This window comes from Equus przewalskii, chromosome 21 (assembly GCF_037783145.1).
Source record: "Equus przewalskii isolate Varuska chromosome 21, EquPr2, whole genome shotgun sequence".
In the NCBI taxonomy this organism is placed as follows: Eukaryota; Metazoa; Chordata; class Mammalia; order Perissodactyla; family Equidae; genus Equus; species Equus przewalskii.
The window spans coordinates 5,270,938-5,285,158 of record NC_091851.1 but is presented as its reverse complement, the minus strand read 5'-3'; the positions used below and the strand labels follow the sequence as shown (position 1 = coordinate 5,285,158).

The following is a 14,221-nucleotide window of genomic DNA, read 5'->3' as shown; positions in this document are numbered from 1 at the left end:
CCTTAAACAGCTAGTCATTTATATTTTCTTTAATTTTTATGGTTTCGGTTTTACAGATTACTGTTAATTCACTTGGAATCATTGTCAGGTGGCTGATGAAGTTAGAATGCAGCCTTAGTCTTTTTTCCCAGTGATTTCCCCCAGGCCGAGCATCGGTTGGTGAATACGCTCTCCTCCCCAGCTCTGTAATACTTGCAGCATTTGGCAGGGCAAGTCTCATCCACTTTCCGCCCATTTATCTTTCTTCCCCCCCACATTTTCTTGGCAGTGTTCACCCTTAATTCTTCCAGTTAAATTTTATTCCATAGGATTTGTTTGGAATTGTGTTGAGCCGAGACACTGATTTGGGAAGAGCTGGCAGGTAGTTTTTGATCCTCTTCTTCTAGTAAACCACAATTGAGTGAAAGCCCACAGGCACTGGCTGTGCATATTCAGACCCCACTTGTTTACCGTCAGTCAGCAGGGTGCCGGCGGCGGAAGGAGGCAGAAACCGGGCTGGTTCTGAGGCTCCAGGTTTCAGTGCTGCTGGGAGCTGTGGGATCCTCTGGGGGCTGTGGGATCCTGGCTGACCTGAGAACTGCGAGATTCCTTTGTGGTCTGACCGTCAGGTGCCCCTCTGTAATTCCTGGTCTGAAGGGCCCTCCAGCCTACCAGGGGATACTTAGAAATACTGGCAAGGGCAGGGCAGCATGGTCATTGCTGGACTTGGAGACACACTGGTGCCAAGTTTGAATGTGAAAACCCCTAATTAAAGTTCTTCATTATTTTCCTTTGCGATTGTTTTTCCTCCTGGAAATTTCGGGATCCCAAGGAGAACAAGTACAGAGATGGGGGGTGTTTAAGAGGCTCCTCTGACTTTTGGCAACTCAGGTGACTGTGAAGGAAGGAGACTCCACCCCTGAAGATTTCATGGCTCCTGAGCAAAGGAGGGAGAGGGAGGGAGTCGGGACCAATGAGCAGACAGGTTGCCCCCCCACCTCCTGCAAGTGAGGAAAGTGCTCCATTTGGGGTAGTTTCCTCAAAGCTTCTTATCCTCCCTGTGGTGAGTTCTGATGTATGAAGTGACAGTCAGACCTGACAGCTCCCTGTCCCTCCCCAGGGTGGGAGCCCCCTCCTGGACATCTGCCCTTGCCATTCTCTCTGTAGTCTGAGATTCCTGTCTTAGTACATACTCAACACGTACTTGGTATTACAAACAGTTTTCTCTGGGCACATCTCATACCCCATTTATGCCTAATATTTTCAGCTAATGTCTTTCCCTAAGTAGTGTACAGGGTGACCTTAGGCTATGAGTGCGATCTAAACAATACAAGTGACCTCCTACGCTGTGATGTTGGCTTGGGCGATCCCCCTTCTTAAACTCTATTTTCACAGGGCTCTGGCACCTGCCAGAGCTGGGGTAATTTCAAAGGGCAGAGGCCAGGAGAGGACAGTGACCTCTTTCTGTTCAAGGAGGACGTGGTTGCATTCAGAAGGGGCACTTTATCTTGTCCCGGGTGTCAGCAGAGCGTTCACAGTGGGAGGGGCTAGTTCTGATGGGGGCATTATTTGGTGGTAGCTGGTGACAAGTGGGTTCTGGCTAAGAGTGTCACATGCGAAGGATGAGAATCAGGAGCATGGTGCATTTGGGAAGGAACGTGTCATTTGTTATGGCTCCACTTAGAATGTGAGATTCCTTGCTTGGGTTCTGCAAAGTGTGGGGAGAGAGGGAAGACATGGTCCAGACCGTCTGAGGACCTTCAGCCCAGGGAGGGAGGCAAGAGCTGTACATTCAAGACTCGAGGACAATTTAGGACAGTGTCATGTTGTAAAGAGCCAGATTGTGTGCTGAGACAGGGAGAGTCTGGGAGGGAACCTTTCATCCACTGCTCTGGGTAGCACAGGCCCCTCACAAAGGAATGCTCAGGTCCTGCAGAGGGTTTTGCCCTATTTTTGATTTAAGTAGAACCTCAGCCTCCTTTATCTATAACAGGAGATAAGGGGTGGTCTTCACAGAAAGGTTCTGGAGACAGTGTAGGACCCACCAGGGTGGCCAGATCAGAGGTCAACTTACTGGAGTAGTTGTACCCCTGTGTCAGTCGATCTTTGGCTAAGGGCTGCCCCAACACTTCCAGCTCTGTCTGTGCAGGCAAAGCAGGTCCCATGAGCCCAAAGGCCGTCGTCCCACAGAGAGATATGGATACAGAAGAGTGCTGTCAGCATCTGCCACGGTCTGGGGTGCTTGTTCTCAACCTCTCAACCTTCCAGAAGCTGGCAGAGTGGACAGTTAGGAAGAATTAGCCTTCATTTCTTGTGACTTCCTTTTGTGATGGTATGACGAGCCAGAGTTTCTTATTAATCCTGTGCCACGAGTGATGACAGATATGTCCCACTGACCCACCGGAAACCATCTTTGATGCTTCTTGGCCATGTTTATTTCCCACAGTCCTGCTGCAGACTTTTATGCCCTCAGATCTCATTGGAAATATTCAGTACAGTCACAGGATGCCTATAAATGTGTAAATATTCTTCTTGGAAATAGTTGGCTCTTTGTTTCTGTTATTGTTGGCCCCGTGGTCCTTGAAGAGTAACTGGTGAGGTGCAGGATGGAGGACATTGAGAAGTGTCGGGCTGGGAGATGGGAGAACATTAAGACCTGAAGGAGAATTTCTTAATCATGTTGGGACACGGCAGCATACACCCTCATTGTCCAGGCCAGTCATTTGTCAGATCCAGGCTCCATAAACACACGTGAGCATCTGCGTGCATATGCACCTCCTCCATCCTTTCTGCGCCATTGTCATCATCATCCTCCCCTCCTCATTTCTGGAGGTTGCATGGACTCTGCCAGTGGAATCATAAGATGTCGGGATATTCAAATTGTTTCAAACTGGCCAATCACAAGAGGCTTCAGAGATGAAGCGCCTGATTATCAGGGGTTGCAATTTAACACGCAGATCCTACCAGTGATACCACCATGCATCTGCTATTCTGAGCGTGCAGCAGCTGGAATAACAGTCGAGACAGAGAAGCCAGAGTAACATGGCAGGACCACGTGGAATCAGAGGAGATTTTAAACATGGTTCGAGAGCTCAAGAGATATATCATGGTAAGATTTAATTTGAACTATTGATACGAGGTAGAAATCAATCTCTTTAATTTTTTCTAATGTATTTTTTCATTTAGTTTAACAATCAAGAAACCATTAAAACAATAATTGCAAGAGAAAAAATTATCAAACATAAGGATAAAAGAAAATGAACATGACAAAGGAGTAATGTTTTAGCTACTATTTTCCCATGAGTCCATTCAAACTTCTGGATCTTGGTTGGTCTTTAATATTCTGAGGGATTCTCTGTACATCCCAGGAAAGATGATACAGTGCAAGGATGAAAAGCTTGAGGGAAAGCTGTACTCACTTCTTCCAGAGAGAGGAAAAAGCCAGGAATAAGAGCAATACTTCCTTTTCCCAAGGATTATGATGCTTTTATAAAATTAATATCATTCTAGAAACAGAGATAAAAATTAATAAACGTGGCAGAATAGTTGTTGAAGGTTGACTGAACTGAAGGTACTGTGCAGCTCTGTGATTAAGTATTATTAATTTTTTTTGCTGAGGACGATTTACCCTGAGCTAACAGCTGTGCCAATCTTCCTCTGTTTTTTTTTAACTATGTGGGCCACCAGCACAGCAGGGCTGCTAATAGAGCAGTGTAGGTCCATGCCTGGGAACCAAACCTGGGCCACTGAAGTGGAGGGCACTGGGCTGGCCCTGGTTAAGTATTATTAAATTTAACAAAACTGCCTTTGAGGAAACGTTGTTTTGGTGAGTGCTGGGAAAATTGACAAAGATATGATACCATCTGACTTTAGAACGTTTTTACACACCATGTGAAAAGCCCAGCACAGAAGCAGGGAGAAGGCCCTTTGACTGACAAAGCTTTTTCCAGTAAACCATTTAACAGAAAATTTCTGCAAGTGAACATTGGTGGGAGAAGACAGTCCGCCTTGCCCTCAGTCTTGAGGAAATGTGAAGTCTTGTTTTTCTTGTAGAGTTGCTTTGGCTCAGCCACCACCATCATTTGTCATCCATTGACCCTGCCACCTGGTCTCTGTCCTTCATCCGAGGCCCGTTCTCACCTGCCTCCTCCCCAGCGCGGATTCCCTAGTCTGGGATTAGAACCCTTCCTCTGTGGAAACCTCGCTTCTCTCGCCAGTTTCTGTCAGGTGACTCTCCTCACTAAACCCACCCCTGGCTGAAGCATGCCTCCCGCAGACTGTGCCTGCACCAGGCAAGTGGACGTGGCTGGAAAACCACAGCCACGTTAGGGCGTTTATGGCCGTTCATCTCAAGGCGTCCTACTCCGCTTTATTAGTCCATCCATAGACTTTTAAAAGAATTACACTCATATATATAAAAAAGTGAAATAAAGTTTTGGAAACTAACACTACTCATATTTCCTTTTCTCCTCTCTCTGATCCTATCCTGTTTCATTTACTTAAAATGTGCTGATGATGACCTTCTAAACTGATTTCACAACCCACTCATGGGTTTTGAAAAGAGATGCCGTAGATGATTATGTCACTCGCTTCCTCCCCTCCCAAATCTCCCACATCCCCCAGCTCCTCACTTTAAGCTGATGCCCTTACTTCTTATTCACTGAGAAACTAGAATTAATCAGAACTTCCATCACACTTGCCTTAAAACTGACAAGAGCCCTGCGTCTGGATCCATGTGCTCTCCCTCCCCTCCTGCCACAGTGGGTAAAACACTTGGGCTCCTCTGTGGGGTCAGCCCCTCTGCCTGTGCAGCGGATCCCAACTTCTGTCACATAAAGGACACTACTCCAGCATTTGTTCCCTCTGTCCTGTATCACCTGTTTTGCCCCCTCTATTGGGTCATTTCCACTGGGTACGGTCATGCTGTAATATCGCCCATTTTTGGAGAACCTTCCTTGACCCCACATCTGCCTCCAGCTCCTACCTCTTCTCAACTTCACTTGACAGCAGAGTTCTTCACGGGGGGGTCTGTGCTCCTGCCTCCAGTCCCCCTCCTTCCATCCTTTCCTAGATCCACTGTCATCAAGATGTTGTACCCTGAACTGATCTTGTCAAGGCCCCCCATGACCTCCGTGTGGCCAAATCCAGTGGTCAGTTTTTGGTCCCCGTCTCCTTCAATCTTCCAGCAGCATCTGACACAGGTACCTGCCCTTCCTACAAATACTTGGCTTTCAAGACAACGCTTTCTCTTGCTTCTCCTCCTTCACTACTATGCTGGCCCTGCCAATATCTGCATCCAAACCGTCAGCAAGTTTTGTCAGCTCTGCTTTCTGTATATATCCCTGATCTGACCACTTCTCAGCATCCCACTGCTACCGCCTCAAAGCCCCCATCATCTGTCTCTGAATCTGGCAGTGTCCTCCTACCCGATCTCCTTGCTTTGTTCTGGCCTCCCTGCAGTGTATTTCTTCACAGCATACTCACAGTGATCTTTTAAAAACATATGCCAGATCCTCTAGTTTCCTTCCAGTTTCCATCTCACTCACGGTAAAATCCACGGTCTTTTCCACAGCCCGAAAGTCCCTGTATGTTCTGGGCTCTCTTTACTGTTCTCACCTCGCTTCCCGCCACCCGTCGCTTGCTGGCCCCAGCCACAGCAGCCTCCTTGCTCTCCTCTGGGCCTCCGCACTCACTCTTCCTTTGCCTGGATATCCATGTGACCCGCCCCTCACTTCCTTCTGGTCTCTCTTCAAAAGTCCACTGCAGAGGGGGTGTCCGTGACTGCCCATAGGAAACAGCAGACCTACCACCCGCCCTCCTGACCCACTCCATCCCCAGGCCCTGCCCTATTTCTCACCAAGCATTTGTTTTCACCTGATATATGTTAGGAAAGTCTGGTTATGTCTGTTGGGTTCCGTGCTGCATCTTCAGCACCTAGAATAGTCCTGGCATATAGTAGGTGCTGAATAAATATTTGTTGGATTAAACAGTTAAGGCGGAATGATGCCTGAAGGTTGGGTAGAGCGGCTCAGGAGGCCCAAATATTCCTTTGGGCTAAAAGTAAAAGTACACCTTGTTCTGAGGAAGCCTTCAAGAGCTCCGGCAGGAGACATCTCACACCGGCTCAGGGCCCGTGGCTCATGCTGAGGAATCAGGAAGAAAATGGGCTACGACAGTGCTTTCCCTTTATCCTTTTCTCAATTTCTACAGGAGAGATTTGTTCTTAGTGCAAGTATGTGCAGTGTTCAAAGTAAGTTAGAGATAAAGACATTTGGACATTGAAATGCAACCTCCAGAGGGAGCTGAAGGACGGTGCTGAGGGGCTGTGACACTCTAAAGCTCCTGAAGGGTCCAGACCCTCCAGAGTCACTGAAATTCCCCCTGGAGAACATTCTCCTGCAGGTGCTGGTTGCTGCTGAGTTTTCAACCCCTGCGCGTGACTGGAGGAGCTGGCTTCGTAATTTGTGGGGCTCAAAGCAAAATGGAAATGGGGACCCCTTGTTCAAAAATTATTAATAATTTCCAGATGGCGTCAGCAGAGCATTAAACCAAGAGTGGGCCCCTCTGAACACGGGGCCTGTGTGACCACACGGGTCACACCCCCCAAAGCTGGCCCTGGAGCCATGCAAATCTCGTGTCATGTGTTGCAGGAGATGTAAGCTTCCACTGACAAGTGCTTCAACATCCCAATTAATAATCATACCAGCCAAACGGAGGGCACCAAGTGCCCACTGTGTGTCTGATGCTGTGCTCAGGACTTCACACTTGCTGTTCTCATTTTGGAATCCTAACAAGCCTGTGAGGTGGTTACCTCTTGTAGCATCCCATGGTACCCATAAAATAGTTTCCTTTTCCTTTCGGATTGTAGAAACTGAGGCACAGAGAGGTTAAGTAACTTGTGTATGGTCACAAAGCGTGAAAGTGGAAGAACCAGAATTCAAACCAGGTCTGTCAAAGATCAGCAGCTGCTCTGTAGTATCTCCAGAGCACCTCTGTGTGGAAATAGGAAGGTGAACTAGCTTCCTGGGGCTGCTATAACAAAGGACCACAGACCGAGTGGCTTCAAAGCACAGAAATGTATTGTCTCAGTTTGGAGGCTAGAAGTCCCAAATCAAGGTGTCAGCAGGGTGGCACTCCCTCTAGGGTGCTAGGGAAGGAATGTCCCGTGCCTTCGTCCTGGCTTCTGGTGGCCTCAGGGGTTCCTTGGCCTGCAGCCGCATTACTGCAGTCTCTGCCTGCACCCTCACATGGCGTGCTTCCTCCGTGTCTTCACATCGCCTTCCCTCTGTGCATCTCTGTTCAAACATCCCGTTTGTATAAGGACACAAGTCATACTGGAGTAGGGACCACATAAAGACCTCCTTTTAACTTGACTAAATCTTAATAGACTCGATTTGCAAATAAGGACACATTCTGCATGGTACTGGGGGTTAGGATACCCACATATTTTTGGGGGGAACGTAATTCAACCCACAAACAGAGAGTAAAGTAAAGCCAGAGCCTGATAGATATCCAGGAAGTGTGGCCGGTGAGCACAGTCGGGAAATAGAGTCAGCCGTTCCCAGTAGTCGTCCCTCCGTGGTCGAAGTGCCTGCCGGGAATCGCCTGTCTGCCTCGTCCTGCAGGTCAGGGACGCTCAGCACCCCCTTGGGGTGGGTCAAGCCATGAATGGGAGCGGGAGGCTCCACGAGATGGAGAGGCGAAGCAGGTGCTTCTTGACTGTGGGTTTGGAGATGTGCTGTGGTTCTGCCGCGTGCTGGTGTCAGTGGTCTGGCGGTGGCTCTGTTAGGCGCCAGGGTCTCTTGAGAGATCTGTGCTGAATGACCACACCTTCTCCTTCCTCTGGGCTTAGGGGGTGCAAGAGGCCAAATGACTGTACTGGGGAGACAAGTAATAGAACTTCAAAGTTCCTAATAATGCGGTGATTCTGGTCACAGTCGCTATATAACTTCACAGCGTGTGAAAATAAAAAAATATATATATTTTATAATATATAAGTATCATTATGTATTATATATATATAATCAAAATAAAAGGAATAACTGTAACTTTCTATAAACTCGTGGCCATGCCGTTGCTGTGCCCCTGACCAGCGCCATCTCCGTGACCTGGAGGCTCCTTCCTTCTGACCCTGGGGTTCTGTCCCATGGAACGACGGCTCTCACACATGGGCAGGATTTGGAGGCCTTCGCAGGCTTTTGTCTTTTTTCGCACAAGAAACTGGCAAAGGCAGAGCTTCGGTTCCTGGACTCTGCTTCCATAATGCATCTAAACCCACTCCAATGTCTGTCGTTCCTTCCTGCCCCCAGCAGCCGGGCACGGTTCCCTGAAGCAGGATGGAGAGCCTGGGCTGCCTACGAGGACCGGGCGATGGAGCAGCACGAGGCACTCAGCAGAACCAACCGCGATTCCTGTTTCCAGAGGAAGTCAGATAGGAATGTGCACTGGGCACACTGTATTTTTCTTGGAGCAGCATGTGATAAAAGTGTTATTTTTCATGCGATAAAAGCGTTATTTTTGCAAACAGAGAAGAAGTGGGAAATGATCAAAAGCCAGAGGTTGCAGAAGACGAGACAGGAATTTTCAGTCAGGAAGAGGTATGGTTATTCTCTCTTGTCTTCTGCCACTGTGGCATGGGAAGGAATCACAAGTGCCTGCAGAAAATCATTCCCATTCTAGAAAAAGGGCAGAAGGCAGCAAGACCCAGGCATTCATTCAAGTCTCTTGAAAACCCACGGTGGGTCAGACGCTGACGGGTGGGGTACCCACTTCCGTACCTCCGGAATCTTCGTGGCTATCGTCGGGTCTTGTGAGGAGGATGATACAATAGGATTTTATCTTAAAAAGGTCACTCTGACTACTAGTTACAGAAGGGGTTTCAGCGCAGCACGAGTGGTCTCAAGGAGACCAGATGGGAGAAGATTGTGACTGTTCAGAGAATCGGGGCACTAGGGAGGAATTAAAGGCAAAAATCAAAGAATGGCCCAGCAGAACCCAGTGATGGATTTGATGTGAGGGATGTGAACAGAGAGGCCCTGGGCTTCTCGCATGACCACTCGGCTTAATGGGGGCACCATGAAGGAGATGGTAAGTCCAGGAGGAAAAGAAGGCATGACAGAGTTCCATTTTGTAAACGTGAAGTTTGAGGTGCCTGTGAGAACTCAAGCGGAGGTGTCAAGAGGCCGGCTCCAGGATCTGAGCTTGAAAGAAGGCTTTGGGCTGCAAACACCTAGTTAGCCATTTTCAGTATACACAGAGCCGAGCCAGGGAAGATAAAATTGCCTACGAAAAGGGTATGAAGATATTGTCCTAGGGTTAGCTTACCAGGACAGTAGTAAGAGCAGAATTTTCTGTTTCTGAGTATAGCGTCCAAAGTCTGTGAAAACATTGCAACTCAAGGGTTGGTTGGCTGCTGGTTCGTTTCACTCAGCCGCATATCTTCCCTTCCAGCAGAGCCCCTTGGCAGTTGGGACTCAGCAGATTGGCATCCGGCTCCCTCTGACAGAGGGTTTCTGGGTCTAGTGGAAATGTTCTTTGGGACTGAGGAGACCACTTGATTTCGGCGACAGCCTGTGGATAGAGTCCTGAGGAGTGAGAGCGCTAGTAGTCATCATGAGAGCCAACATTTATTTAGTACACACGTGTGTCACAGCTAGGCTTGGCGCAGTCCATGTGCTGTCTTACTAAATGCTGTACCAGTCTTGAAGATGGATACTCTTATTATGCCCATTTTACAGTGGGGAAACAGAGACTTGGACAGCATAAGTAACCGGCTCAAGGTCAAGCTAATCCGTGGCGTGGACCCCGCCATATCCACTGATGGAGCCCAACTCCTCAGTGCCAGGCTGCACCGGTTCCCCACCAGCCCGTGGTCCAAGCAACAGTAACCATCACCTCATTTAGAGGGGACTTGGGGTGTGGGACTCGGTGCATCCAGGAGCCTATCCTCCAGCTCAGCTCTGGCCACAGCTGTGGAGAAATGCCCGGGAAATCTGGTTTTACCATTTCCCTCAGAAATAGAAATACTAATACTAACCAATATTTTTGTGATGTTTATAGTTTATTAAAGACTTTCCCAGGCATTCTCAAGCCTCAATCTTTCTGTGCCACCAAGTGTACTGTTAATCTCTTTGCGGTTACCTGATGAACTAGGAGGAAGGGCGAGGGGAGGCGGTGGAGGTGTGAAGGTGCGGGTCAGGAAGGGAACGCTTCTCCCCCCGCCCCGCCCCCTTTAACTCTCTTCCCTTTTATTTTTAAGACTGTATTGCCGGGGGACCACCAAATTCTCATCTTTTATGAACAAATAAAGAATTTCAGCTAAAAGATTGGTTGCAGGTTTTGTTTTCTCCTTTTTTATTACTTCTAATTGTAAAATTCAACAAAATTTACCATCTTAGCCATTTTTAAGTGTGCAGTTCAGTGGTGCTAAGTACTTTTATATCACTGTGCAACCATCACCACCATCCATCCACACAACTCTTTTCATCTTTCCAAACAAACTGTACCCGTTAAACCATAGCTGCCCATCTCCCTCCCGCCAGCTCCTGGCACCATTCTACTTTCTGTCTCTGAATTTGACTACTCTAGGTACCTCATATCAGTGGAATCATACAGTATTTGTCTTGCTTATTAACTTGTTTCATATAGCATAAATACTATATGTGTACAAAATGAAATGCTGGCTTATTTCACTTAGCATAATGTCCCCAAGGTTCAACCATGTTGTGGCATGTGTCAGAATTTCCTTCCTTTTTAAGGCTGAATAATATCCCATTGTACGTATACACCACATATTGTTATCCATTCCTCTATCAGTGGACACTTGAGTTGCTTCCACCTTTTGGCTATTGTAAATAATGCTGTTATGAATCATGAGTGTTCAAATATCTCTTGGAGAACTCGTTTTCAGTTCTTTGGAGTGTATACCCAGAAGTGGAATTGCAAGATCATATGGTAATCTATTTTTAATTTTTTGAGGAACTGCCATACTGTTTTTCACAGCAGCTGCACCGTTTTCATTCCCACCAGCAGTTCACAAAGGTTCCAATTTTTCTACATCCTCACCAGCACTTATTTTGTTTTTTTCATAGTAGTCATTCCTGACGGGTATGACGTAGTATCTGATTGTGGTTTGATTTGCCTTTCCATAATAATTAGTCATGTTGAGCATCTTCTCATTTGCTTGTTGGTCATTTGTGTATCTTCTTTGTAAAAATATTTATTCAAGTCTTTTATCCATTTTTTATTCCAGCTGTTTTTGTTGTTGAGTTGTAGAGGTTCTCTGTATATTCTGGATATTAATCCCTTATCAGATATATGATGAGGAAATAATTTCTCCCACTCTGTGTATTGCCTTTTCACTCAATTATTTGTGTCCTTTGAGGCACACATGTTTTTAATTTTGACATAGTCCAATTTATCTATTTTTTCTTCTGTGGCCTGTGCTTTTGAGGTCATATCCAAGAAATCATTGCCAGACCCAATGACTTGAAGCTTTTCTCCTGTATTTTCTTCTAAGAGTTTTACAGTTTTAGCATTTATGCTTTGGTCTTTGATTGATTTGAGTTAATTTTTCTATATGGTGTAAGGTAAGGGACCAACTTTATTCTTTTGCGTGTGGATGTCCAGTTTTTCTGTCACCATTTGTTGAAAAGACTGTCCTTTCCCCATTGAATGATCTTGGCAACTTTGCTGAAAATCATTTCACCTTATAAGCATGGGTTTATTTCTGGGCTTTCTAGTCTATTCTATCGGCTTTTTTGTCTGTCTTTATGCCAGTACCACACCATTTTGATCATGGTAGCTTTGTAGTAAGTTTTAGAATTAGGAAGTGTGAGTCCTCCAGCTTTGTTCTTCGTTTTAAAGATTTTTTTGGCTATTCAGGGTCTCTAGAGATTCCATATAAATTTGTGGATCGATTTTTCCATTCCTGCAAAAAAACACCATTGGTATTTTGTTTTTTTGTTGTTGTTGTTGTTGTTGTTTTGTTTTTTTTTTTTTTGGAGGAAGATTAGCCCTCAGCTAACTACTGCCAGTCCTCCTCTTTTTGCTGAGGAAGCCTGACTCTGAGCTAACATCCGTGCCCATCTTCCTCTAGTTTATACGTGGGACGCCTACCACAGCATGGCTGCCAAGCAGTGCCATGTCCGCACCCGGGATCCGAACCAGCGAACCCCGGGCCACCGAGAAGCGGAACGTGCGAACTTAACCGCTGCGCCACCGGGCCGGCCCCACACCATTGGTATTTTGATAGGGATTGCATTAAACCTGTAGATCACTTTGAATGGTATTGACATCTTAACAATATTAAGTTTTCCAATCCATGAATTCTGGATGTCTTTCCATGTGTTTCTGTCTTTAATTTCTTTGAATAATGTTTTGTACTTTTCAGTGTACACGTCTTTTGCCTCCTTGGTCAAGTTTATTACTAAATATTTTATTCTTTTTGATGCAATTGTAAATGGAATTATTTTCTTAATTTTCCTTTTTGGGTTGTTGATTGTAAGGATATAGAAACACAACTGATTTTTTGTGTTGGTTCTATATCCTGCAACTTTGCTGAATTCTTTTATTAGTTCTGTTTGTGGGATCTTTAGGGTTTTCTAAGATATACGATCATGTTGTCTGTGAACAGAGATGATTTTACTTTTTCCTTTCTAATTTGAATACCCTTTATTTCTTTTTCTTGCCTAATTGCTCTGGCTGGGACTTCCAGTACTGTGTTGAATAGAAGTGTCAAAAGCCGGCATCCTTGTCCTGTTCCTTAAAGCACAGGAGGAAATGGTTTTCTAATCCCCGTTTCTCCAGCATTAATGGCAGAGTGTTTTGGTTTTTGTTTGTTTGTTTGTTTTGTTTAAATGCAGAGATGTGTGCTCAGAGACTGAGGACACAGTCAGAGGCTGTGGAGCACCTGGAAATCCTGAGAAGGCCGGGAAGGGAACGAGGCTGTTGGGCCAGGGGCTGGGGCTGTACTGGGGGAACTGCAGGGCTCTGGGGAGTCACCATGTGACTGAGACGTGTCCCCAGGAGTGGCAGCTACACCAACCAACGGTGACCTGGCTCACAGAGCTCCTGCCCCTCTAAGCCTGGGGGACCCATTCCCTTTCCCCACCCTACTTGGGCCCTTCTGCCTATGGCTCCCTGCTCATTCGTCCTGCTGGGGTCATTGCCCCAGGCTATTGAAGAAAGGAGCTGGTGTCCCACCCCATGAGAGCCAGAGAGGGGTAGCTCCAATCTCACTTGCAAAGCAGAAAAGTGTTTTTGGAACCTCAGCCCTGCATTCTTCACACATTTTCCCTTCAGCACAGGAAGTTTACAATCCCACATTCCAGTTACCATAAAACTGCACCCTCAGGGATTACACAGGCTTCTATAAATTGTCAATTAGGCCTGACCCCCTCATAGCCTCGAGGTTCCAGGAAATGACCATTTGAAACTAGAGCCTCAAGTAAACTGGGGCTGTCTTTATTTTTCCCAACTTTATGTTTGTTTCCCAGCTGAGAACTGACCTTCTTTATAATAAGGGGGATTTCCTGCTCCCATGAAATCTTTCATTTCTCTGGTGCAGTTTTCATTCCACAGGAATTCAAAAATACTGTGAAAAAACAAACAAAATAATCAGGTGGAGCGAAGTCTCGCCTTGTGGCCTCCCTGGATTTTTACTGTGCTTTTTTTAAAGTCAAATTTCATTCTTTTAGAAACAAAAATATAACTGAGTGCTGGGAGGCTCGGGACCTATGACTACAGTCAACACGTGCTGCAATCTAGTCTCCTGGGGCTGCGATTTTCCTCCAAATCTAAGGAAATTCCTAGAAAGGCAATTAATGCTACAGAAGCTATATTTCCAATAGAAAAAAAAAAATCATGTCTCTGTTTGGGGTCTACTTGAATATATTTTCATTTGGGAAGGAAAAATAAAGTCTCCTGATATGGAAGAGATAATTTTAGAAATGCAAAGAGTATTGCCCCTGGGCATTTATAAATTTATAAATTGTCTGCATGAACATGCGTCACTGCCAGGTGTTATAGAAAAGCTGTCCTATTTGGTGTTGAGACAAGATGGTGAATTAAAGTTGTATCAGCATTTACATAGACAAAAAACTTTGGATAACAAAAAGACCCTAAAATTCATTGAATCCTACCACCTAATTTTACAGAAAGAGAAACTAAGTCCTAGAAAAGTTAAATTATGTGCCCAAGTTCTTGTAACTAACACACTTCACATCTTGGAGTTAGCTGTGTG

General features: G+C 46.0%; 1 protein-coding gene across 5 annotated transcripts in view; it reads left to right on the top strand.

The window, feature by feature from the left end:
• The window catches only part of RIN2 (Ras and Rab interactor 2), a 213,850-nt gene that overhangs the window by 11,601 nt on the left and 188,028 nt on the right, over nt 1-14,221 (top strand). The window contains exon 2 of one of the 5 annotated variants that reach the window (XM_070589488.1): nt 2,937-3,088. The exons of the other annotated variants lie outside the window; for them this stretch is intronic. Within the exon in view, the coding sequence (XP_070445589.1) occupies nt 3,059-3,088 (30 nt within the window). The 5' untranslated portion in view covers nt 2,937-3,058. The remainder of the gene's footprint in view (nt 1-2,936; nt 3,089-14,221) is intronic. 5 annotated transcript variants of the gene reach the window in all.